Source organism: Chinchilla lanigera, unplaced genomic scaffold (genome assembly GCF_000276665.1).
Source record: "Chinchilla lanigera isolate Chin_1 unplaced genomic scaffold, ChiLan1.0 scaffold00066, whole genome shotgun sequence".
In the NCBI taxonomy this organism is placed as follows: Eukaryota; Metazoa; Chordata; class Mammalia; order Rodentia; family Chinchillidae; genus Chinchilla; species Chinchilla lanigera.
This window is the reverse complement of record NW_004955467.1, coordinates 12,857,854-12,884,227: the sequence shown is the minus strand read 5'-3', so window position 1 is coordinate 12,884,227 and position 26,374 is coordinate 12,857,854. Positions and strand designations below refer to the sequence as shown.

General features: G+C 47.1%; 1 protein-coding gene across 2 annotated transcripts in view; it reads right to left on the bottom strand.

Moving 5' to 3' along the window:
* Window positions 1-2,178: 2,178 nt before the first annotated feature.
* The window catches only part of Zzef1 (zinc finger, ZZ-type with EF-hand domain 1), a 121,716-nt gene continuing 97,520 nt past the window's right edge, over window positions 2,179-26,374 (bottom strand). Inside the window, exons 43-55 of one of the 2 annotated variants that reach the window (XM_005399693.2) lie at window positions 22,041-22,240; window positions 20,282-20,401; window positions 18,071-18,253; window positions 16,834-16,934; window positions 14,877-15,012; window positions 14,429-14,788; window positions 12,523-12,666; window positions 10,979-11,147; window positions 10,514-10,612; window positions 9,858-10,023; window positions 7,386-7,539; window positions 6,689-6,760; window positions 2,179-4,672 (exon numbers count right to left, since the gene is read on the bottom strand). In XM_005399693.2, coding sequence (XP_005399750.1) covers window positions 4,592-4,672; window positions 6,689-6,760; window positions 7,386-7,539; window positions 9,858-10,023; window positions 10,514-10,612; window positions 10,979-11,147; window positions 12,523-12,666; window positions 14,429-14,788; window positions 14,877-15,012; window positions 16,834-16,934; window positions 18,071-18,253; window positions 20,282-20,401; window positions 22,041-22,240 — 1,985 coding nt within the window. In that variant the 3' untranslated portion in view covers window positions 2,179-4,591. The remainder of the gene's footprint in view (window positions 4,673-6,688; window positions 6,761-7,385; window positions 7,540-9,857; window positions 10,024-10,513; window positions 10,613-10,978; window positions 11,148-12,522; window positions 12,667-14,428; window positions 14,789-14,876; window positions 15,013-16,833; window positions 16,935-18,070; window positions 18,254-20,281; window positions 20,402-22,040; window positions 22,241-26,374) is intronic. The other variant, XM_005399694.2, reaches the window with a different exon arrangement.

Genomic DNA, 26,374 nt, shown 5'->3' with positions numbered 1-26,374 from the left:
TGATCAGGATTGCATTAAACCTGTGTAACAGTTTTGGAAGTATGGTCATTTTCACTACACTGGTTCTTCCTACCCAAGAACAAGGGATATCTTTCCATTTTCTGATATGTCACAGGCCCTTTTATATCGGGAAATTTACACATATTTCCTCTTGATTTACTGTTTATATCAATGTGATGAAACAGGGAAGTGACTTTTTTCTATCTACTGGGGCCACAGTGTTGCATACACTTGGGTCAGAAATGCTTTCATCTGCAAGTGAGAGACCACTCAACCACTATCACCCTACTCACTCAGGCAAACAAGTGAGCTAAACAACCCAGTTCCTACTTTCTCTCCCACAGTCCCGGTGTGTGGCTTTCTGCCCCCCTCCACTTTTTACATGATGGTGGCGAGCTGCAGAAGGAGCACTAAGTGTCACGCTCTGCAGGGGCAGACTCCTCACCCAGAGCCTTCCAGCATGCTTTGGCCTCCCTTTAGTGGGAAATAGGTCACAGAGCAGCTCTAACCACAAGAGGGGCTGGGAAAGGGAGTATGGGAAAGCAAACAGAAACAAGGTTTGCAGGGAGACTTAACCCAACCATGACTTTCCTTGTGAGTTGACCGACTCTCCAAGCCAGGCATGATGGGACACACCTGTAGTAATTCCAGAACTTTGAGAAGCTGAGACGGGAGGAGCACAAGTTCGAGTCTGGCCTAGGGACCTTTCTGAATTACTGAGATCCTATCTTAAAATAAAAATAAATAAATAAACAAGGGCTTGGGGATGCGGTTCAGTGCAAAGGACCTGGGTTCAAATCCCAGTACATTAAGGGGAAGCAAACAAACAACCCTGTAGTTGCCATCTGCAAAAAAGCTGAATTCTGAGAGCAGCGAAGGGAGTGGATGGGAAATAGCAGTTAGATGGACAACAGGTTCTGCCACAGGGATGCAGTGCCACATTAAAGATTTGGCCTGAGAGCCGGGTTTTTAGATGGGCAGTTTGCAGGCAGCCCCAACAGCTGGCACACCCCTGATGTGGGGAGAACAGAACGAGGGAACGCCCGTGTGCACAGCACAGCCAGGCTGGGGAGGGGTGTCAGGGCTGAGCCTGTCCAGCGCAGATTCTGCCCTGACAATACAGGTCCGGCTCTTTTAGCAACTGAGGAGGCTCAGCTGGTTGAACTCAGTGTTTCCCTGAAGTTCTAAAAGACCTAGGCTGAGCTGGGATGTAGCTCGTGGTAGGACACTTGCCTCGTACACTGAGGGCCCGGGTTCTATCCCTAGTACTGAAAATTAAAAAGGCTAGCGTTCATAATGTCCCTTGCTTTTGTGATCTTCTTAGCTCACGGGCTACCTCTACTTCTGTGCTTTCCAGCTTAGCAATGGCAGCAACAGGACCACCCTAGCTGGCCCGGGCTTGCAGGGGCAGACTTGCTTTTAACCCCAGGTATGCAGATGACAAAGTGGTGGGGAAGGCAAACATGCCGGCCCCAGCAGGGGCAGGGAGCTGACCCAGGCTCTCTGGCCTCGGCAGTGGTGAGGACAGCTGAGGCTGGGTCTGGGTCTCCCCAAGAAGTCTAAGGTTTCAGGGAGACGGATCAGGCTGGAACAGATGGGCCTCAAAGACTAGTCAAGCCCAGCCGGCACTAAGAAGGCACAAAGGCACTCCTCTCCAACGCGTGAGACAGCCCCTGGCCCCGGGAGCTGACAAGGTGTCAGCACGGCGCATGGCAAGCCAGAGATGGGAGGGACGGAGGTGTGAGGCCCTGGGGCTGGCTGACGGAAGCAGCCCTCAGAGAGCCGCATTTGGCCTCCATCTTCATCCTTTTCACTGGCTGTGCAGGTTCCAGTAAGCTACAAGAGGGGCCATGACCCGCGAAGTGGAACTGAGGTAGCTGTCTGGAGAGGGCACCCTGGGGTCACCTTCTGTGTGTGCAAACCTCAGGGGCGCACGGCAAACCCAGGTGTAAGCAGGGAGGCGGGTGTCAAGGCTCATGTGGCCAGGAGGAGCTGACAGACCCCCAGGACACAGGCAATGGGGCCAGAGAGCCTTTCTGTTCCTTTAAGCCCCAGGGCCATGGAACCCTATAAACCCCGGCAGTCTGGGCTTGGTGGAAACTCCAAGCATAATCTTCCCGAGAGAAACCGAAGGATGTGGGGGAGGAGGAGATAAATTAAGTCCACGCAGAGCTGTACTTTTTATATAGAATTTGTACAATATATTTCTCTTCATTTGCATATTTTATCCACAACTTAACATTCTTTTTACAGGCTGAACTCACTCAGCTGATATAATCAAAATTCTTTCAACCAAATAAGAAAAATTCAAAATCGTAAACCCGTAAGAAAACAAATTAAAAACGATGATGAAAATAAGTCACTCCTCTCTTTAGGAACAGTGTCTGTACAGTATGTATGATTTGGAACAGAATTTCTTTATAGATTAGGCACATGTTTCCACGACACCTTATTCCTGCCAGTTTTATCTCCTTCCAGGCAGTTTTGCCTCCTAAGAGTCAAAGGGAGTTGGACTTGATGGAAATCCTTTGGGCTACCGCGGCTCCAGGCTGGGGACCGGGCCTGGCTCTGCAGCGCCACCCAGTGGCCGGAGGCAGAGGTGGTGGTGAAAAGCTGACCGGCCAGAGCAGGAGGGGCGCGTCAGAGAGCAGCAGTTGTGTCTGAAGGGAAAACGTGGGCTTGTTCTATGCAAACTAAAGCACAGAGACAAAAATAGCAGAGTGGTGAAGGGAGAGAAGCGATGCGGAGTCTGGCGTTTATTTACAATTGCTCTTCCTGATTGGAAGGTGGGAGTCGAGCTAGTGGACACCACCCCGAGGGAGTGCCCACGGCCCTGCCCTGTGTCTGCCCTGCTTTACTCAGGGTCAGTCCAAAGTGTGGGAGGCTCTGGGCGGTGCCATCTCCTCATCTTTTCCAGGCCATCTGCCACTGAGCTGCGCCCACAGTGGGCCTCTACCCCCAGCTCCAAGATTTGCTCTCTGATTCCCCCTTGGGAGATCTATTTGGGTCAGAACGGCGTGGAGCACGGCCTTTCCTGGGTGCAGGCAGCTTGTAAATCAAGGCTAGTGTGGGAAAGTGCAAAAGGTGGGAAAGGGGTTTCTACAGGGCCAGGAGCAGGGGCTCTGTCACGATCAGCACGGGGAAGCAGGCGAGGCCCTCCGTGAGGGCGGGGCAGTGGGCCTCAGGGCCCGACCCCATTTGCTCCTGTCTCCTTCGACCCCAAGCCCAGGCCCTCCTATTCCGTGACTGTCTTTCCTGCACCCTGGCACTGGGCTGAGAATCTAATTCTAGGGCTGCAAAGGGCGCTGCACCTTGGTTTCCTTGGCCAGAAGGCAAAAGTTTTCCTATAGGAAGCCGTTCCCAGGCTGGCGGACTCGGGCTTTTCCAATCGAAACCCCTGCAAAGGCCAAGGGGCGTACAGGGCCATGGCAATGCCCACAGGTCAGGTGTGGCCCTGGCTCTGAGCAGCCTGCCCTGGGCTTGGCCCTGTGTGGTGCGACATGCACCCAGCCCAGACACCTGCCCTTCTATGGCAGTTGCCTGGGCATTCTTCATTCCTGCAAGTGCCACTGTGCCGGCCCCAGCCCCATGCCAACCCCGCTGCACATGCTAAAAACACAGCTCTGGAGAGAGAATAATAATCAGCACTTCAGGGCAAGCTAAAACCATAGAAGGAAAAAATGTAAAAGCATTCACTAGAACTAATGTAGTTATTGCTAGGCAAGTGGCAGCCAAATAACCACGCAGAGTCCCGCTGGCGGTGGAGCTGACGGATTATCGTGACCATCGGGCAGAAATAAAAAACCACGTTTGCTTCCTCCTAAAATAAGACCGTGGAGAGCGCTACAGTCACCAGGTGCGGAGGCTACAGGGCTCCTCTGGTTCGCCCTCTGGTCTGCTCCCCGGCTGTCTGCCCCAGACTGTTCCCTGAAGGCCCGCTCATCTCAGGGAGTGTAGAAACCTGAGGTGGAGACGGAAACAGGGCAAATGACAACGGGACACGCTTGGCTGTGCCAGAGCCGCCACGTGGCAGACGTACGGGCAGCCTGCGGCTGTTCCCAAGGGCACTTGCGCTCACCCGGGAGCTCTCTGGGATGGTGGGGTATGCAGGGAGCTAGCGGACACTTGTCTTGCGCTGAATACTCGGGGACTAATGGTGGCCAGGAGGGGCCTGCGCCACTCATCGTCTGAATTCCCAGCCCCACAAAGCGAAAGCGAAGGCCCTCCCAGTCCAGTCACTGCAGCTGCAGGTCTTCCTGTGACAGTGGCCCTGGGCAGCCAGCAGCTTCCTGCGATGGCGAGTGCGGGCAGCTTCAGACAGAGAGGAAAGGCTGGTCACTGCACAACCTTCCCAAGGGCCTCCGGCCTGCCCCGAGCCACCCTGCCCTGCCTTGCTCAGCGCATGTGCCACAGTCTGTGCCCATGTCTGGCCTGCACACAGGAAGTTCTGGGAGACGCGGCCACTCGGCCTCTGGATGGGAGCAGAAATGAGCTGGAGGGGAGCTGGGCCCTGAGGCCGCGGGAGTTTTCCTGAATGAGGCTCCAAACCCCCGTGGACAGGTTCAGGCGCCCCACGCACGCCACACGGAGGCTAACACTCGACATTCCAGAGGCGGGTGGCCTTGTTTGGGTAGTTGATGGCCAGGCTGATGGCAGCGATGTTCTGCAGAGCCTGTGGAGGAAGAGAACAGCAGGCAACGTTAACGGCTATTCGCTTGCTCATCTACCGAGCCCTGACGAGCCAGGCCCTCGGCTGAGCACGAGGAAGCGGGAGCGCCACACGGGCCCCTCACTGCGGGACCACAGGCTGGAGTGAGGTAAGGAGCTTTCGAGACCCACAGGTGGGGTAGACCCTCAGAGCCCCAGAGGGGCAGTCGTGTTGCTGGGATGGGGAATGCTGCCTCCGGGGTCAGGAAAGCTCTGGGGAGAAACGGCACAGAGCTGCAGAAGGGAAAGGGCAGGGCACACACAGAGGCAAGCAGCCAGTGCCGGGGGCCCCGGACGACCACATAAAACTCCTGGGAAGCCAGGCGCCTTGGGCCATGGGGAGGGCAGTGGGGCCCAGGGCGTGGATACAGGGACTGGCATGATGGTCACACCTACTGGAATCCTGCCACGTTGAGCTTCTGGCACAAAAATTGTCCAATATCAAAGTTCTCTTATACCATGTCACAAAACCACAGTGGGGGCAGCAATGTGGAAGGTGGCTGTTGGAGGGGAGAGCTTCTTTACTCTGCCTAGGGGTCTCGGGAGGGTCCCACAGTCTCTCCTATATGTGCTATGGGAACTCCTACTCCAGAGCAGAAACCCCTAGACACCTGTGGCAGCAAAGGTGACCCTCTCCTTCCTGAGACGGAGGCTGAGCTCTGGCTACAGCCACCCAGGCGTGACTCTGAGTACCTCAGTTCCCTACCTGCCTGGTACGGAATAAGAATGAGGAAGAGGAAGAGGAGGGAAAGGGAAATGGGAGGATGAAGCTCAGTCTGGATGGCCCTGGGTTCAATCCCCAGTAGTGCAAAAAATTAGAAGAAAAAAAAAAAAGCTGGGCATAGTGGTGCACGCCTGTAATCCCAGCACTCGGGAGGCTGAGGCAGGAGGATCGTTGGAAGTTCGAGACCAGCCTGGGCTACAAAGTGAGCTCAAGGTCAGCCTGAACTGCATAGTGAGACCCTGTCTCAAAAAGACAAAAAAAAAAACAAACAAACAAAAAAAAAAAAAGAAAAAAAAAACGTGGTTGGGGACTGGGTAATCCCAAGAGCTTTGTGGGGGTCACAGCCTTCCTGTTTCGCTTCTCCACTGTCTCACGAGCACGCAGTACAGTTTTCCAAGGCTAAACCGTGATGATATGGCAGACTGAGTACAGCTGTAGCTAGGAGAATCCTGCTGCCTTTGGATAAACCAGACATTAAAGAGATCTGCAGGAATGGAATGTGCACCACCCCTCTCAATAGCTACTTTGTTTTAGGCTGGTCACAGTGGCAAACGCCCATGGTCCTCTTTGGGACCTGAGGCAGTAAGATCCCTTGACTCAGGGAGTTCAAGACTAACCCGGGCAACATAGTGAGAGACAGTCTCAAAAAAATCTTTTGTTTTCAGAAGTAAAAATTGTTTTCCACAAAACATGTCATTTATGCTAACATGAAATGTCTTTACTATTTTAAAAAGTGAATTGATAAATGTTTAAAATTTTCTATTAACTTTCAATTTCTAGAATTAAAAGCTAATTCAATTTCTAATGGTTTATGATGTATACAATATACAAAACCAAAAGCTTTCTTGGATCCTCAATAATTTAAAAGTATGAAGGGTCTTGAGACCAAACAGCTGTCAGAGGAGAAGTTCTACCGAGGAAGCAAATTATATCCAAAAATATCTGAAGTCTAACGCTATGGAAACTTCAGGGATCAGCCAAACTAAATTTAAAGCATTGGTTGTTTGGGTTTTAAAGACACAAATTCTTGCTAGCGTCTTCTGACCCCAGTTTAATGTGAGCGACGCTGATAAATGGGGCTTGCCTGCTTTCTGAGCACCAGGAGGAAGGGATTGAATTGGAACCTCGCTCTGTGTAAACTCTGAGAGGTTCTGTATTCGCCAGGAAACACACACGCACTGTCCTGGCAGTGATGAGATGGTGCCGCCTACCATAGAGAGATGGACCCCAAGGCAGCTATTCTGGGGGAGAGGGTACCTGTGCTGCACAGCGGAGCAGGTGGTCGTCCGTGGTTAAGGCCAGCAGGTAATCCTGCATCATGCCGAGCTCCTGCGGAGAGAGCAGTCTCTGTGAGGGACCAGGGACCAGCCTGGAAAGTAGGAGGCCCAAGGGGTAAATGCCACTTATGGCAGACTCTCATGGCATGGCTCACTCAAACACCATGAAAGGGGCCTGAATGGAGGGCTGGCCTTCTCCTGACCTGCCCACAAGGTAGCCAGGCAGGGACCCTTCCCCTCTACCCAGACAGGCTTCTTCACGTGTGACCGAGCAGGGTACGCAGAGGACCTGTGAAAGGCCCTTTCATCTCACACATTCAATGAGTCTATTGTGCTGTGGGGAAAGAAAAAAGAGGAGGAAGAAGAATCTATCCATTTGATTTTCCAAAACTCACTGTTGTCAAGGGCCCATCCAGGGCAGGTTTTTCCCCTTTTGGCATTAAGCCTGACAAAATAAGCCATCTGGCGCTGACTTGAGGACTTCCCAGGGCTGGGGAGAGGATACACCCAGACTGTAGGCCCAGCCTGCCTCCCTGTTCAGGCCTGCCCAACACCCAGTGCTCAGAATGACGCTGAGACCCAAGTCTTCCCTGGGCAGCTGGGGGCAAAAGCATGTAGAGGCCTCATTCTCCCTATGAGATCTGGGGTGAAAGGCAAGGGGTAGGCAGGGCCCTTACCTGGGCACGGTTCTCGGTGACGAAGAACAGCTCTGTGAGTGCCCGATGCAGGGGGAGGAGGATGCCAGGCTGTGTCACATCCTCAAACATGGTGTACTCCATGTGGGTGAAGAGCTGCCACAGTGGCTTCAAAAGTGCAAGGTCACAGAGGTCACTGCAGGAAGAGCCCAGGATGAGCGGGTCCGCTGAGAACCAGGCCAGCGGATGGGAGCAGCAGCTCACATCGCTCCTCCGCCACCACTTGCACATACAGCCATCATGGAACAGTGCCACCTGCCTCCCTCCAACCGTGAGAAGGGAAAGGGGCAGAGCCGAAACTTCAAGGAACCAGGAGAACCTGTGAGTCTTTAAAATGGCTGTTATGAAGCTTCCAGTGATAGTGGGGAGATCTCAAGATAAATGTCAAGTGGGAGAAGGAGAGATATGATACTGCACATAGAAAATAAAATCAATGATGAAAAAAAGAACTACTCTGGAGACCATGGCAACAACCACTGTTTTGATAGTTAAGCTTATAAAACAAAATATTCTTGTGAAGTTGCTCAGCCAGAAACCTTCACCCTCCGGAAAGCACATTCCTTCCTGGTGAAACCAATCAGGAGCAGAGCAGAGGGCTGGCACTCGAGCAGGTGCACTGAGGCTCCAGCTCAGCATTGTTTAAAGAAGGAAAATTAGAAAATCAGTATTACTCCAGGGCTTACTACACGATTACACCTACACCCACACAGACACATAACTGTTTTGCTTTTTCTCCTATGACTTGAAGAAAAATCCTGTTAGTGATATCTTGGAGCCAATCACTTTTCCCCAGAGGAATAAATCTTCACAAAGTAGACAAATGGGGGCCGGGGATATAGCTCAGTGGTAGTGTCTGCCTGGCAAGCATGAGGTCCTGAGTTCAAATCCCAGTACCAAAATAAGTAAGTAAGTAAACAAATGGAAAGACTTGGTTTGGCTTACAGAGCTGTTTCAGCTGGTTTTTGGGCAAGCCCTCAGAGAGTGAGGTGAAAGGCCCGCCTGGCTCCCTCCTGTCCGGCCTCCAGGCCAAACCCTTAAGTGTGTGGGTCCCAAGCTCTCTAAGGAGCAGGTATGGCCTGGGCGGGTGGCAAGGCATGCTGGCAGTTCCCTTCAGGACCGGAAGGGAGGGGTGCAGAACATAAAGGCACCTGTGCTGCAGCCAGGAAAGGCTCACTGGCCCGGTGACCATGGGGATGTAACGTATTTCCTCACCCAGACAGGTCTCACTGGAAGCCCCCGTGACCCCACGTCTACATATGAGGACGTGGTGGTCATGCCAGGCATATTTAGTTTGCATGCTCTCCCTCCCTCCTGGCCACCAGTCAAGGTGCTAGTTTCAAGCCACTTTCTATCACCTGACGAGGAGGGCCCCCCCTTTATTTTTTGCCATGCTAGGGATAGAATCCAGAGCCTCATACATGCTAGATAAGAGCTCTACCACAGTGTTAGACCCTAGCCCTTTTTACTTTGAGATAGGATCTTGTTAAGTTGCCCAGGCTGGCCTTGACTTGTGAGCCTCAGTCTACCAAATAGCTGGGATTACAGGTGTGCACTACCATGGCTTCTAAAGATCTCCTTTGTTTGTTTTTGAGTCAAGGTCTTGCTATGTAGTTCAGACTGGCTTTGAACTCACTAGGTAGAGTAGGCTGGCCTTGAACTCATGGTGATCCTCCTGCCTCAGCCTCCCAAGTGCTAAGGGCTTCTAAAAATCTTGATTCCTCTCAAATTGATCTCTGAATCCATCAAAATCACATTGGGAGGAAGGGGATGGAAGGTAGCTGAGTGGTAGAGTGCTTGCCTAGGTCAGATCTCCAGCACCACAAAAAAAACCCCCAAACAAACAAACAAACAAAAAACATCAGTGTCACAGGTGTATGAGATTGAGTTGGTGTGTGCACACATGGCAAAATTAACAAATTCATTCTAATGTATATATGCAAACATAAAGTTAAAAATACCCAGGACACTCTCTTGAAGACGAAGAACGAGTTGGAAGATATTAGATACGCATATCTGTTGTAAAGCTACAATGTTTAAGACAATGTGCTACTGATACACTGACAACCAAAAGACCAAAGGAACCTGTGTGTGCACACACAGAAACCGCTTTGTGACAAAGGTGAGGAGGGAAAGGTGGTCTCTGGAGAAAAGTAGAGACCAGTAGGGAAAAATGTGACCCCTCCGCTTCATACCACGCACAAAGTTCATCCCTGGTGGATTGCAGATGTTAGTGTGAAGGGAAAACAGTTAAGCTTCTAGAAGGCAACTCAGGAGGTATCTTCATTACCTTTGAGTAAGGCAACAATTACTTCAATAGGACACTAAAGCACTCACATAAAGAAAATGACTGATGAACAGGAAGACATTATAAACACTGACATCTTTCACTAAGCCATGGGGTGGGAGGAAGTGCCTGTCACCCACCTGCCACTGAAGGACTCGGACCCAGCCTACCTTTGGGTGCAGCATCGCACGATCCTCAGAAGCAAGTGGATGGCTTTTAGTCGCTGATGACCAGTCTGGCGACAGGCCACGCCAACCAGCCATTCCCAAATTTTGGCCAATGGAAGGTGAGGCACAACCCTTTCTTCTGACAACATCTGCTTCAAAATCTCGAATCCTGCTCCCCATAAAAAAAAACAAACAAACAAACAAAAAAAAAACACCCAGATATTTTAAAAACAAAGTCCTCAAAAAATAAAAAAAAAAAAAACCAAAAAAACCCCAAAGTCTAACAATATATACATTAAGAATTATGAGATAATTATGATTATTTACATTTGGGCTGAAACTAAGCCCTTTGTTAGAATAACAGAAGAACAACATTCTCAGTTCCTCTTTTTTTACAAAATGCCCTGGCAAATTCTAAGAGAACAAGAATCTGTTTTCAGGCCCTGACAGATAGGTTTTATCTGACCACTCAAGTTTACAACTAGCCAGCCATGTCCTATTCAAGAAAGACAGGTGTGGGGCATATGAGATATATCTGGGAAGCCTTAGAGAAAAGAATTTGCTTTGATTTTAACAAACATTTATAGCATAATGGCACCAACAGCCATAGCGTGTCCCTGGCAGAAAGATCATGCAAAGGGAAAGGGCAGCACACACACCTGTCTGGAACCGCCCCAGGTGTCCTGCTGTCACGGTGAACTTGTAGCCCCACTCGGTGTTGCTCATGTCAGAAGTAAAGCGGTAGTACAGGGTGTCTCCTGGCCACAGAGAACCAGACAGATCAGGAGACAAGGCAGTGGGGGACGGCAACCAAGTGGCTTCTGATTAAATGCATTAAGCTTGTTTTAAAACCCTCCAGTAGTTTTCCATCTATCTATCATCTATCTATCTATCTATCTATCTATCTATCTATCTATCTATCTATCCCCTGAGACAGGGTCTCACCATATAGTTCAGGTTGGTCTTAATATGTAGCCCAGGTTGGCCTCGAATTTGCAGTGATCTTCCTGTCTCAGCCTCCCAAGTCCTGGATTACAGCCATGTGCTACCATGCCTGGCTCCCTTTCCAATATTTTGTCTGAACACTTCATTGAAGACCCTACATAACCAAGTATTATCTATACCTGGAAGCTCAAAATCTTTCCACTTCTGTTGAGACCCACTGAAATTGTGTCGATCCTGCTGAAAGTCGCTACTGCTGGACATGGCCAACTCGTCACAGCCTTCCTCTGTGTTACACTGAGAGTCAAATTTGATGGAGAGGTAGATTGCACCAGGAATGTGGACTTTATCCTGGGAGGAGGAACAGAGAACACATCTATCACCGCGGCTCACTGGGTGACACTGCAGCTGTCACTGCAGCTGGGATGTGACAATAAGTCACAGCCCCACCCCCCCGGGGGCTCTCAGTCCGGATGGGACATGCAGCATGAGGTGCACGATAGGGTGGGCAGAAAGGGGTCCCAGGGCAGGGCGCTCAGGTGGTGATGAACAATGGAAGCAGGAGCTGGTGAGGAGAAGGGGGCGTGTGATCACCTCGGGGTGTGTTTCAGGAAGGAGGCAGTACTGGGACACTCTCAGGACGTGGGGTAAAGGGATGCCTGGGCAGTCAGGACAAGGGTGAGCCATAACACTGGAGAGATGGGCGGGACAGCGGGCCAAGGTCTTGTGCAATGAAATGGGTTTTTACTGTCTGGACAGCAGTGCACTCTGGAAAGTGTGAGCAGGAGAAAGCCTGGGTCTTGCACTGAGGGAGGGGCAGGCACTCTGGCAGCTGCTGTGGAGACAGGCGAGGCTGGGGCCAGGCCAGCGCAGGAAGTTGGTAAGGAGCAGCAGTGAGAATCTCATAGAAAGAGAGGACAGTGTGGGGCAGTGGCAGAGACAAGATGATCCTCTTTGAGGTGTAACTTGGCAGCTGACCAGTCTCCATGTGACTGGAGCCCAGGAAGACAGAGAAGAGGCTTGGAAAGAGGAAGGCAAGGAAAGTTATATATATAATTTTTAACTTTTTTTTTTTGAGACAGCGTCTTGCTATGTAGGTTAGGCTGGCCTTGAACTCACTATGTACTCCAGGCTGGCTCTGAACTCATGACAACCTTCCTGCCTCAGTCTCCTGAGTGCTAGGATTATAGACCCGTGCCACGACGCTCGGCTGGCCCAACAATCAAGTTCTATCCTGGCTGTCCCCCTCCACTACTGCTGTCGGGTGCCTTCCACCCAGAAGGCTTTGCTGCATTCAAGACTTCTAAAGGGCTGAAGAGAGGCAAGTGGCACTAAGTCAAGGAAAATAATGGAGGCCGCCCCAATCCTAGCTCATCCCAACTCTTACTTCTATCTCAGTACCATTAAGCATGTGATTAAAGAGGGGCTGGAGTCTCCAAGGTGTGGGCAAGTCATCAGGAAACAGTGAAAGAGCAAGGCTGAACCTGGACCCATGTGCAGATTCAGTGCCACAAGAAACCAAGGATTCCCTTGAGGAGCTGGTGCAGGAAAAGTAAACTTCCCTGTGGGGCCAGATGGCCCATTTTTGCAATTAAAATGAAGAAGGTCAGCAGAAGGGGAGACAAGCTTGCACAGGACCCCTGGCTTCAGAGAGACCACCCCTTAGAGGAAAGGAACGTTTCTGGGCAGGGATGCTGGGGTAAGGTCTCTGCTGCTCAGACCGTACCTCAAAGCTGGTGTTGTTGTTATATGGGTGCTTCGATTCCCTCACTTGCACCTCCATTCCTGGCTCCTCCATGAACTGGCAGGCAGCCAAGGCCATGGTCCCCAGCATGTTCTCTCGGCAGCCTTGGAGCACCTTCTGCAGGATCTGGCAGGACACACAGTGGGTTAGGGCGGGGTGGGGCCTCCAGCGGGCTCAGGATGAAGCAGTGAGAACCTGCCTCAAGCCATGGCCGGCCCAGAGGTGTCAGAATCATCATGGCCCAGAACAATCCTCTGCAATGCCGCCTCTCACTAGACTAGACACTGCAGATCTTTCAAAATAATGCCACTTCCAGAAGATCAGCAAGAACTGACAGGACCACCAGAGATGGTCCTGGCCCTCAACGGCTCTGCCTGAGCAGATGGAGCAACCTACAGGTGAATACTGAGAGTACAGAGTGACAAGTGCCCAAGCTGAGATGCGGAGTGAGGAGCGCTATGGGGCAAAAGGGGGAACAGACATTTCCACAATGGCTCCTTTTTGTCCCTTCCAGAAAAATACATATGGCTATAGCAAACTACCAGGCCCTGCAGGGCTGGCAAAGGACCTAGGAGACTTGGAAATTGGTAGTATTCACAGGTGGCAAGCCAAGAGTCAGAGGATAAATTAAGTAGGGGAGGGGACAGGATGAAGAAGGTACCAAATGTGACTCAAAATTTCTGCACTGAAAACCAGGAAAATGGTGACAAAACTTTCTGGTTCAAATATGCAATGTATTAACCACTGTTGCCCTCCTATTATCTTGTTTTGAATTTTTTTTTTTCTTAAAAAAAACCAAAACAATGACAACAAAAAACCCTTTCTGGTTCAGCTAGAAAATGGCTGCTGAGTTGTAAACCAGGGTGCTTTCTAATCCTCTGCTTCTAGGCAGCAGGAGTGGAAGGGGGTCTCTAACTCAGCATGGTTTTATTTTTTTTTTTTGGTTTTTCTCCGGTACCGGAAATCAAACTCACGACCTTGTGCTTGCCAGGCAGGCACTTTTGCCGCTGAGCTAAATCTCCAGCCACTCAGCATGGTTTTAAAAGAACAGGTTGAACACTTAACTTAAAAACCAAACAGGAAATGGAGCTGGGTGTGGCGGCACACACCTGTAATCACAGCACTCAGGAGGCTGAGGCAGGAGGATTGTTATAAGTTCGAGATCAACCTGGGCAACAAAGTGAGCTCAAGGCCAGCCTGCACTGCATAGTTAGACCTTGTCTCAAAAAGGTAACAAACAAAACAAAACAGGAAATGATCTCCAACTTAAAAATGAGACAATCGGGCTGCAGAGAGTGGCATGCACCCTAGTGAGACCTCAACTCTGCCAGGCAGAAGCCAGGACCCTTGGACAAGAAGGGACTTGATCTCCACCAGTAACACCTAGGATCACAGTGCAGCCCAGGTGTAAGTTTGGGCAGAGCATCTTACCTGGGTAGACATTCTAGAAATGATACCCTAAAAAGAAGACAAAAACCTCACTGGAAGTCTTTCTTTCTTGGGGTGGGGGAGGCTACTGGAGAGTCCTATTTAACCTGTCCATGGCCCTCACATTACGTGACACTCTGGGAATCTGAGGACAGCTAGCCAGGAGACTTGTAAGACTTGGAGGTAAGACAGGTTTCATGGGACCACTACTACAACTGTTCTCTGAGAACCAAGTCTCTAGGCTGTGAGCTCAACTCCAGGCCAATCCACGGGAGGCAACAGTGGCCCTACCTTTGCTGTACTCACACCTGTCAGGGATCTGCAGGGCCGTACAGGTAAGCTCACTTTGCGCAGCACTCACTGGTGCAGCCTGTTCAAACACCCCATGGCCCACTAAGATGGGGAGCAAGAGGCAGAGGAAAGGCCTGGGAGGGAGTGTGAGTTTGGTTTGTTTAACTACCTTCTCCCACTGGTGCTTTTCTTCTAGCTGCATGAACATATCCAAAATGTAGGTCATATGGGCAGGGCCACTTAGCTCCAGGATGTCTTCGCTCACTGTCATGTGCCCAGGCCACTCAGCGAGCAGGGAGGCCAGCACGTGGCGGGCATAGAGGACGGCCGTGGCCTCATTCACGCGGAAGAGGTAGTCCCGCACAGCCCTCTTGCTCTTGCAGTTCAGCTCCTTGTGCAGGAGGGCAGCACTCTTGCTCCGGCGCTGCTTGGCATAGCTCTGCTGCAGCTCACTCTCTGTGCTTGAGATCAGCTTCTGGGTCACAGGGTTCGATTCAGCAGTGGCTTGGTCACAGCGTGCGGGCCGAGACTGCAAAGCCAAGATCACCATGACAGGGGCCTGGCCTTCTCACGTGGGGTGGGGGGGGAATGCTTTGTTCCCCAGGTGGGTGACATACCAAACACGGCAAGATGATCATGTCTGTATCCACAGCTTTGGCACTCTGTTCTTCCAGTCTCAGATTCCTACTGGGTTGCCACCTCTGGGCCAGGGAGCGTATCCTTTCATCTGTGGCTAGCTCATCACCATCAAATCTGAAGGAAAGGAGCACAAAGATGGGTATGTAAAGGGGAGGAGGACAGACAGGAGCTTAACCTACACTTAAACTTGTCAGGCATGTTTTCAGAGCTGTTTTCCTGTTTTTAGACAATTACATGATCTTTTTCTATACTTTGCAAACTGGATCCACAGCTTTCATTCATTCATGCTTGCAGATATTCAGGTACACCCTTGTGGGAGAGGACACAACCCATCTCCCAGGAGTCATTCATTCATTCATTTTTTTCTGTACTGGGGATGTAACACAGGGCCTCACATGTGCTAGGCAGGCACTCTAGTTGAGCTACATTCCCAAGCCCTTTTTAAATTTTGATATGGGGTCTTGCTAAATTGCCATGCTGGTCTCAAACTTGTAGTCCTCCTGCCTCAGCCATCCATGAAGTTGGGATTACAGGCATGTGCCCCTGCACCTGACCCCTTCTAGTCTAGAAACAAGGGTCCTCGGAGTTCTCACAGGTGACACACTCACTCTGCTGGAGACACGGCTTCCCCCTCCCCCAGCAGAGTAAGGAGGTTCTTGGCAGTGGGAGGTGAAGTATGTGCCACTGTCGGAGCCCACCTTCAAACAACTGTGCTAAGGGTATGCTCCTTTCTCCACCTCCCCTCTGTCCTCTGGGCTAGCACCCAGGGGTGGTGAGGGCGAGCTGTCTGTGACTACACAGATGGGGATGACACCAGAGCTCCCTGCTCCCCTGGACTGCTGTGTGAGGGAGAAACACACTCTGTCCGCCTTTGTCTGTGACTGTCCTGCCCCTTTTGTTACAGCAGTTTAGATTGTACCCTGACAATCTTTATCTCATAGCACCTGCCTCAGAAGATTTCGGGCAACATGTAAGAAACACATAAAAGAGAAACGTGAATAAAAGAAAAATTAAATTAGAATTACTACAAATTAGAAGTCCAAGAGTATGACTGGGAGTATGACTCAGTTGGCACAGTGCTTGCCAAACACGCGGGACTGTCTGAGCGTCATCCTCAACACTGCCCCCACTTCAAAAAAAAAGAGAATAAGAAAGCCAGGCATGATAGCACACACCTGTAATGTCGGCACTCAGGGGTTCAAGGCCAGCCTGAGCTATGAAGTGAGTTCGAAGGACAGCCTGAACACAGACTGTCATTAAAAAAGAAAAAGAAGTGAAAACTGGGGGATGGGGGGTAGGGATTAGACTGCAGATATATAAAGTTCTACACAAATTGCAGAGCTGAGCCCAAGAATAGCTCTGAACTTCCTGGCCAAGAGAAGGGAATACTGCTAATTATATAATCAATCTTTTTTTTCTGGTCTTTTTGAGACAGGGTCTCACCATACAGTTCAGGCTGTCCTTGAGCTAACTCTGTAGCCCAGGCTGGTCTCGAACTCATAGCGATCCTCCTGCCTCGGGCTCCCAAGTGCTGGGATTACAGGTATGCGCCACCATGGCCGGCTACATAATCAATCTTGAGGAAAAAAAAAAACCCATAAAAATAATTCACACTGGTGATGAAAACAAAAAGCCCTCTCGAGCAGAGGCGCCTGCTCTGCACCGCTCGCTCACTGGGAACACACGTGAGATCCACGCTGGTATCTGTACTTGCAAATTGAGTCTAACATCACACGTCCCCAAAGGACCCTGCTGCACACCGAAGAGACGACCCAGGTGCTTCAGCACAGTTACCTTCCTACAGGTTCACAGAGAGCCACAAAGCCACACACTGCCTGGCCTGCTGGGTCTCTCCAGCTCCTGCTGGCGGCAGGTACCTGCTCCACCCTCACTCGCGCTTACTCACAGGCTCTGGGGCAATTCACTGCCTCTCACCTTTTCTGAACTTCCAGGAAGAAAGAGTCGGTCTTTTTCCTCTGCAGTTCATATATGGCCCGGAGAATGTGCAGAGGTGCATTGAGGGCATCGTGCGCCATCTGAGAGCACGGGAGGATGCAGAAGAGGAACAATTAGAAGTGCTTTCCAAACGTTACTGGTAATCTGAACTGAAAGTGGTACAATGGTATTTCAAAAAGTACCACAGGCTGTAACCGAAGAACATTACGAACACTTAAAAAAAGCATATACAATTACAAGCACGAAGACATGAACTATAATATCTGACTACAATGATAAAACAATTTATCAAACAGAGAGTCACAGCTGCAGGGGACACTAGTGACAGCCCTAGGCTGGAGGATCACCAAGAGTTCAAGGCCAGCCTGGGAGGAGATTTTAAAATGGGAGACATTATAAAACACTGACCCACCAAGAAAATTCTATGCCAAGAATCATAATCCTTTTTTAGTCATTGCGTATTCACCACACTGTATACTCCCTGCAGCCTTCTCTGTAGCTGACTTACATTCAAGTTGAACATCTGGCACAAACCTTAGCCCTGTACTTTTTATTGAGATTTTTAAACACTACCAGTTTTTCTGATATCCACCCCAACATATGTTTTTTCTTCATATCATCAGACCCTCTGAAGCCCAAGCCCTACTCATTTCCCAGCACTCCAAACAAGAGTAGATATTTGGACAAGGTAAGAGAACCTTTCTTTCTTTTTTTCTTTTGTGGGGGCAGTTTTTTAAGACAGGTAGTGCACAGTGGTCTTGTATTCACTATGTAACCCAGGCTGCCCTTGAACATATGGCGATCCTCTTGCCTCAGCCTCCTGAGTACGGGGATTACAGGTATAATCCCACCATGCTGGCAGTAAGAGAATATTTTCTGACAATCCTGGAAGAGGGACTACCATTTGGAAATTTATGGCTGGGTGTTTAGGACTTTAGTAAACTCAGGAAATTATATGCAGAAATTTACATGAATACTTGAATGTGTATTTTCTGGGAAACAGGATTGAAAGCTTTTGGGTCCATGATCCAAAAACATTTAAAATTACTGCTCTGCAGCTTTTCCATTCCTCTGAATTAATGCTGCACAACACAGACTGAGTCCTTAGAAAGTGGATTCTTAGCATTTTCATCCTTAGGCTGAAGCATCTCCCAAGCCAAAGAGAATCCACTCCTTTGAAGCCGTGCCCCAGCCCTACCATGATGCAAGAACATACCAAGAAACATATTCTGGTAGGCTCATCCAAGCCTTCAAGAGGGTCTAGCTTTTTCTGCTCTGGTTCCCCAGGGCTGCTGACTGGCTGTTCTACCTCTTCCTCTTGCTCATCCATCTCGAGGTCTCCGTGCTCAGCCAGAGTGTTGATCTCCTTCTTTGAGGAGTATAGCATAATGGACAGAATCTGTACAGAGAGGAAACAGGCACAGGGCGAGGTGAGCATTCAGAGGGTGAGAAGATGACACAGTTCTTCAAACATGTAGGGACAGAAAATATTTGACCTAACTTTTAAAAACATCAGAACTCATATAAAGAATGCAAAATTAGCTGGGCCTGGTGGCACACACTTGTAATCCCAGCATCTTGGGAGGCTAAAGCAGGAGGTTCAAGGTCAGCCGGGGCAACTTAGTGAAACCCTGTCTCAAAATAAAAAATAGCTGGGAATGTAGCTCAGGGTGAAGGCCTAAGGTTCAATCCCCAGTACCATACATACACAAAAAATTATATATATATATGTACATATGTATTATATATGTATATGTACATATATGTATATGTACATAGTGTATAAAAATTATATATATGTACACATATTGTAGTGTGTATATATGTGTGTGTGGTGTGTGTATATATATATATATATAAATATATATATATAAAATAAATGCATGTTTAATTGTACATGCAATTGAAGAAATGCTAATAAAACTATGGGAGGTCTTGTGATTATTAACTTTTCCCTGACAGTGTCCTCCTTTAGAATTTGTTTTGCTGAAATGTAAAGATCTATAAAAATTATTCATACCCTTTGAACCAATAACTCCTCTTTTAGGAATAATGTAGAACATGTAAAAACGAAGTTCTACTGAAGTATTAGTAAGGACAAAAAAAGTGCAAAGTACCTTCTTTTTTTTGAGACAGGGTCTCGCTATGCAGTTCAGGCTGACCTTGGACTCACTATGTGGCACAGGGTAGCCTCAAACTCACAGTGATCATCCTGCCCCAGCCTCCTAAGTGCTGTGATTATAGGTGTGTGCTACCATGCCCAGCCAAAGCACCTTCTTGTATCATATGAGGCTATCAAAAATGGCAGTTATAAAACCTACATAGAAACTGAGAACAATACCTATCATATGATCTCAGTTTATTTGAATACTATGCTCATCATAAAATATAAATTTATATATGTACTGTAGACACACAGGAAAATATTAGAAGGATCCAGGTATGGTGGTTCACACCTATAATCCTAGCATTGTGGGAGGCTGAAGCAGGAGGACTGCAAGTTCAAGCTCAGCCAGAGCAATTCAGCCAGATCCTGTCTCAAAATAAAAAATAAGGACTGGGGATGTAGCTCAGTGTGAAGGGTATGGGTTCAAACCCCAGTACTGAAAAAAGAAGGAAGGGCAGAAGGCGAGGAAGAGGAGGAAAATAAGAAAGAGAAGGAGAAGGAAGAAGAAAAAGAAAGACACAAAATGCTAATGGTGGCTGTATTTTGAGGTAAAATCTGGAGTTTTTTGTTTTTATGTTTTTGAAATTTCCTGCAATGTGGTTCTATTATCTATATAATAAAAATATTCTAATTTAAAATACCTTTAAGACTAAGAGTTCGCATGCTCTCCCAGGTCCCTGTAATATGTTTTAGCAGGTTTCCCCTACACCTAAACAAATCCTCCCGTGGCTAGAGCTCTTTCCTCCGGCCAGGCCTCCGTGTGACCAAGGCTGGCAGCACCAACACCCTCGCAGTGGCATCTCCTGCACCTGAAGCGGCACTTGGCCCAAGAAGTCTGTGGGGAACCACAGGTAGTCCACTGAGAAACATCTAAGGCCTTGGGGGAATAGCAATAAACTAAAATTATCAACTGAAAGCCTACATAAGACAAACATATGTGAGGACAAATTTAGAAGCTGATTTTGGCTCAAAGGAACTTTCAACGGAAATAATAATTCAAGGGCCCACTTCATTACCATGATAACATAGCCAACTATGTGTGTCCATAAAATACTTCTCTTCCAATGAACAAACATCAAATTCATTTTCTCTGACAGGGGATGAGAAGTGTCACAGTCCCTTAGTTCTGAAGGGGAAGACAGAAGCAAGGCACAGTTTTAAAAACTGTATAGAATGAAAGTGCACTGGGCAGAGCCAGCTGGAATGGCTAAGGCTCCTAGCTCTCGGGCCGCCGCGGCAGGAGCCGCCCGTATGCCTCACCTCCAGGTCCCGGAGGAGCCACGTTTTGCTGAAGCCAGTCCCTTTGCTGCACTTCTTCACCAGCAGCTTCAGCAGATCAGTCTGGAGGAAGGTTGCTTGAGTCTCTTCAAAACCGTGAGCCTGCCAAGTAGAAGAACAGTGATGTGCGGCTGTCTCTGATGAAGAAGGGAGAGCTCCTCTGGAGGGAAGCAAGCTTTCCTCAGCATCCAGTCTCAGTTGGGGAACCAAGCTGACCTCCAGCAAAAATTCCAGTCAGTAGGAAGCGTGCGACTCTGACCCTTACCCATAACCCACCACCTGCTTGTTCAGTCTTTCATTCATTCATTCAACATTTCTGACACTTATTTTATATCATTCCCCTGCTCTCTACCTTCCAAAATCTTTCCAGTGCACCTGAGGCTACAACCCAAACCCCTAAGCTTGGCTGACAAGGTCCTGGAAAGCTCTGTTTGCTTCCCCAGCCTTACCCGCCTCTGGCTCACTATCCGGAAACCCCCGAAGGTTCTTTTTGCTCAGTGACAACTGTGCCTCTTCCACCTCAAGACCTGGAGCTTGCTACTCTCTTTCCCCGGTTTTCGCAGGGTGACCTCCTTATCTGTCACTGCAAGTTTCACCTTCTCAGAAAGGCTTTTTCTGACTCATTGCACTCTTTCCTGCATGCTCCCTGTTGTCTCTGGCTGGAGAGACTGGAAGCACCAGGAGAGCAGGGGTCTTCTTTCTAGGTCACCACTACACCCTCAGTTCCACTTGGCTCTTGTGCTCAACAAATATTTACTAAATGACGGATTCAAACATTTCTGCCCTCGGGAAATTTATTTTTCCTTTCCTGCTACATACAATGTGAACAATGAAATGAATTGCACACTGTGATAAATACTGTGAACAAAACCACCAGCAGGCTGAGTGTAGTGGCTCACACCTGTAATTCTAGCACTCGGGAGGCTAAGGCAGGAGGATTGTGGTGAGTCTGAGGTCAGCCTGGGCTACACAGTGAGTTCTACGCCATCGTGGACGACATACGTAGTCTCAATAATCCCCCTCAAACAAAACAAAACAAAACAAAACAAAAAAACAACCAGCAGCAGATAAGGAGGCTCAACCCTACAAATATAAACTCTCTGGGGTGGTCTACAGATGGAATGCTACTCAGTTCAGTCTCCCCACCAGTACTGCAACCAAACTCTTCAGAGTCAAGGACTACAAACTTCCACTGAGCTCTCCTGTCCTGGACAGCTCTGTTGGGAAGATGACCCTCCCATTGAGCTAAAGTGTGCTTTCTGGAAAAAGCCTCCTTTCCACCAGGTACTGGAAAGAGTCCTCACAAGTCAGAGCATCTCCTCTGCACGCCCAATACTGTGCAGCTCTTTAACTGTCTATTGGCCAAACCCACTCTAAGCTCCCCAGGATGTTAGGCCCCTTTATTCCGTCTATAGCCTATGATGAATCAGAAGGGCTGCTGTTCAAAGCGAGTAAGGGGCTTTTCTGTCCACTTTTCTTCTCACCTGCTAAGTCTGTGTCCTCTTGAAGTCACAGGACATGAGTCCATAAAACAGTGTTGAAAAAGAGAAAACCAACTACTGGGAAGATTCTATTTCCTCCTTAATGTTATCCTTATACAGAGCCCAAACATTTCTAAAAATAACCAAGATCTTATGGTTAAGCATTCACCAAAATCAGGTGAAATTTCTTCCTGGTTAATCCCCTGCAGATATCAAATCACAGCTAGATTTACTGCCAAGCAGAAGAGGCTCCCCATTACCTTTAGTGTTTTATATAAACCTTTGAGCGCCAGGGACAGAACCCAAGTTGCTTCTACTGCCTCGGCACAATGGCTGTCCATGCTGGTCTGCAGAAGGTGACTGGCAATAAAGGCAAAGTGCTGGGAGTACTGGCTGAGCTGGGCCTGACAGTCGCTGCTTTCTTGTGTTCCTCCCTTCTGGACCAGCTGGTAATCCTTCACTGAAGGGCAATGTCAGGAAGAGAAAGGGACAAAAAGTACAGTTAATGCTTCCTGCAGCCAAGTTTCTTCCATATGTGCCTTACTAAAGTAAAAACTGCAGAAATGCAAACCTCCCAGGCTCAGTGGGAGATTTATTTAACATCTTCACAACAGAGCTATAATTCGTATGTCTTGCTGTGGGATGGCTTGAACCACTGGTGGGTACATACATGACTGTCCTATTAGGTGACCTTTTATTAATTTTATTAGTAAAAAGACTGATAAAAGTGGTTAGATCCATTTGCACCACCAGCGGCACAAGCTGCCCGATAGGACAGTCATGTATGTAGCACCGGTGGTTCAAGCCAGCAGGAACAAGCCAGCTGTCAAGGACAGCTTGCAGGTCAGCACAAAAACGGTACTGGGCTACCTGTCCACTGAGCAACTCAGAGTAACAATGCACATTTCTACTACTATGCCTAGGTAGTCCAGGCTGTCCTTGAACTTGTGATCCTCCTGCCTCAGCTTCCTGAGTGTGGGAATGACAGGTGTACACCATCATGCCTGCCTGGAAGTTCTTCAAATAGTACACATAAGACTTCCACTTCCAAACAAGATGGAATAAGATAACACTTCTGTGTCAGGCAACTACAACACTGAAAAAAATATGAAACGATGATTTTTTGGACACTGGACAGCAGGTAACAAAGGACTATGATCCCTGAGAAAAGACATAAACTAAATCTACAGTAGCACCAGAAATCTGAATATAATTTTCAGGCTGAAGAATAGGAAGCAGAAATCCAAGGGTAGTCCGGAAGCCTCAGTGAACTGAAGCAGTAGAGAACAGAGTTCAGAGCAATCAAGGTAGCTCGCTAGAATGTAGGGGACAGAGTATTACCAGAATGAAGATGGACACAGAGAAAGGAAAGGGGGAGAGAGCTCTCCACAGATTTTCTGCGGGTTCCTTATAAGCCTTAAGTTGAATATTCACTTGCACATATGTGAGAGGAAACTGGCTAGGGCAGGAGAAATAACTACCAATTAGCAGTAGGCTAACAATCCTTGGAGTTCACACAAAACTGGGAATAATCTGGCTTCCTACTCACAAGAGTAGAAATGTCCTGGTGGGGAGCAGAAAAAAAGTGGTTGATGTTTCCCTCAATTCCACAGAAACTGTAAACCCAAGGAGCTCAATAAATCCCCAAGCAGAAAAAAAAAAAAAAAAAAATCCCCAAGCAGAAGAAACATAAAGAAAATCATTCCAAGGCATATCATAAACTGTGAAAAACCAAGCCAGGCATGGTGATGTACATCCGCAATCTGAGTACTCTTGATGGCTGAGGCAGGAGGATTTCAAGTTTAAGCCAAGCACTGGCAACTTAGCAACTTGCTATCTGAAAATAAAAGAAATTTAGAAAGAGTCTGACACTGGGGATTTAGCTCAGTGGCACAGTGACTGCCTGGCAAGCGCAAGGTCATGAGTTCAATTCTTGGTACAGGAAAAAAAACCAAAAAAAATAAAAAAATAAAAAAAATAAAAAGGGGTGGGGATGTAGCTCAATGCAAAGACCTCAGTTAACTTCCCAAGGCTGAAAAAAATTGCTAAAAGTAGTTATGAAGAGAAAAAGCCTAAATGCAGTGGGGGCATACTATAAAAAGGAGCAATGATAACAAAAAATATAAAAAATCAGCAAAGACAAGAACAACAACAGACTTCATGCCATAAATCCATACGAGTCAGAAAACAAGAACAAATAACTCCATCTCGAATTTTTCACCTAGAAAAATTATCTTTTAAGGATGAGGTCAAAGTAAACATTTTGTAGACAAAGACAGATCTCATAGCATCAGACCGAAACTACAAGAAATGCTAAGGGAAGTTTTCCAGGTCAAAGAAAAGCAGAGATTTGAATTGATACAAAGGAATGAAGAGCAGCAGGAATAGTAAATATGTAGTTAAATAAAAAGCATTGTTTTGATTTTATAATCTTTTAAAATATCTGACATTTTAAAGCAAAACCAATGTATTGAAAGATTTATATCACATAAAAAAATGTGTGATAACAGTATCACAAAAATGAAGGGAGGGAATGGAAATAAATGTAGCATTACTATACCATTGTGAAGCGTTATGACATTTGAAGGTAGACTGTGATAAGTTGAAGGTTTATAGTATAAACCTTAGTGCAATCTCTAAAAAACTACTTGACCAGGTGTGGTGGGGCACACCTGTAATCCCAGCAGTTGGGAGGCTGAGGCAGGCAGATCAAAGTGAGTTTGAGGCCATTCTGGGCTACAAAATGAGTTCAAGGGCAGCCTGCACTGCCTCAAAATAAAACAAAACAAAACAAAACAAAACTCCAAAACTACTTGACTATTGTAATCCTAGAACAATCACTAGGAAAAATAAAAAAGAAATAAAGAGCCAATAGTAGAGATAAAATGAAATCACTAAAAAATAGTAAACTAGTCAAAAGAAGGGAGGAGGGCTAGGTGTGACGGTACACTTGGGAAATTGAGGCAGGAGGATCGCTGCAAGTTTGAGGACACCCTGGGCTACACAGTGAGCTCAAGGCCAGTCTGAAATACATAGTGAAACTGTCTCAAAAAAGACAGAAGGCAGAAGGAAAAACAAGGAACAAAGAACAAGTGAGACAAAAATAAGATGGTAGATTTTTGTTGTTGTTGTTTTTTTTTTTTTGGTTTTTCTCCAGTAACGGGAGCTGAACTCACGACCTTGCGCTTGCCAGGCAGGCGCTTTTGCCGCTGAGCTAAATCCCCAGCCCCAAGATGGTAAATTTAAATTGAACTAATCTGATAACTTCATTAAATGTAAGTAATTTAAATAATTAAAAGTTGAATAGAAAAGACTTGATTTAGAAAGAAGGCCCCATTAAGTGCTACCTATTAAAAAAATCCCCTTTAAATGTAAAGACATAGGCAGATTAAAAGAAAAGGATAGAAAGTGACATACCATGCAAATGCTAATATTAAAAAATGCAAGAGAGGGTAAATAAATATTAAAGGAAATAACAGAACAAGAAGTATTATCAAGGATAAAAAGGAACATTTCAGAATGAAATGCATTTGGAAACTTCAACATTTCTCTTTCAGTAATTGTTAAAATAAGCAGACAATCAGGAAGGGCACAAAAGACTTGGATAACACTATCAATTAATACACTTTTTTTTTTCAGATGCATGGAACACTCATGAATAGTCATCATATGAATGATAAAACAAACTGCAACAATCTTAACAGGATTAAAATAAACATATGCTCTCTGACTACAAGGGAATTAAACTTGAACTCAGTAACAGAAAAGTATCTAGAATGCTATTCAACTATCTGAAAACTAATCAACAAACTTTTAAATAATCCACAGTGCCAAGAAGAAAACACAAGATAAATTAGAAAATATTCTGAATGAAATGAAATATTCAATGAATAAATGAATGAAGATGATAATATATTAAAAATTGTGGGATGTGGCTAAAGTCATACTTAGAGGTAAACTGATAGCATTAAAATGCTATGGCAAAGAAGAAAGGTCTCAATCAGTGATGACTTCCACCTTAAGAAACCAGAAAAAGCAAAAGTAAATTAAACCTAAAGCAAGCAAAAGGGGAATCAATAATGCACAGGGAAGAAATCAATGAAACAAAAAATAATAGGAAAAAAAAATCAATGAATCCAAAGCTGGTCCTTTGAAAAAAATCAAATAATAAACCTATGGTTACACTATCTAGGAAACAAAAGAAAGAAGATGCAAATTACCAATTCAGGAATGACAGAAGACAGTTAATATGCTATGCCCGGCTGAAAAAGTTAAAGATCTAAATTGTCTAAGCCCAGATTTATTCCCTAAATAAATGCAGAGATATATGATGCTGAAGAATCTAAAGACAATTCTGTTAAGAGGCTGGGTCTCCCAAAATAGACCCATAGATTCAATGCAATACCAATTAAAATCCCAGCATTTTCTTTACTACAAACTGCCAAGCTGATCGTAAAATTTATATAGAAAGACAAAAAATCGAGAGGAGCCAAAACAATTTTAAAAAAGAACAAAATTGGAGAATCTGATATTATGATTTAGGAACAGTGTAAACCTAAAATAGTGAAGACTGTGGTATGGGGCAAGGACAGGC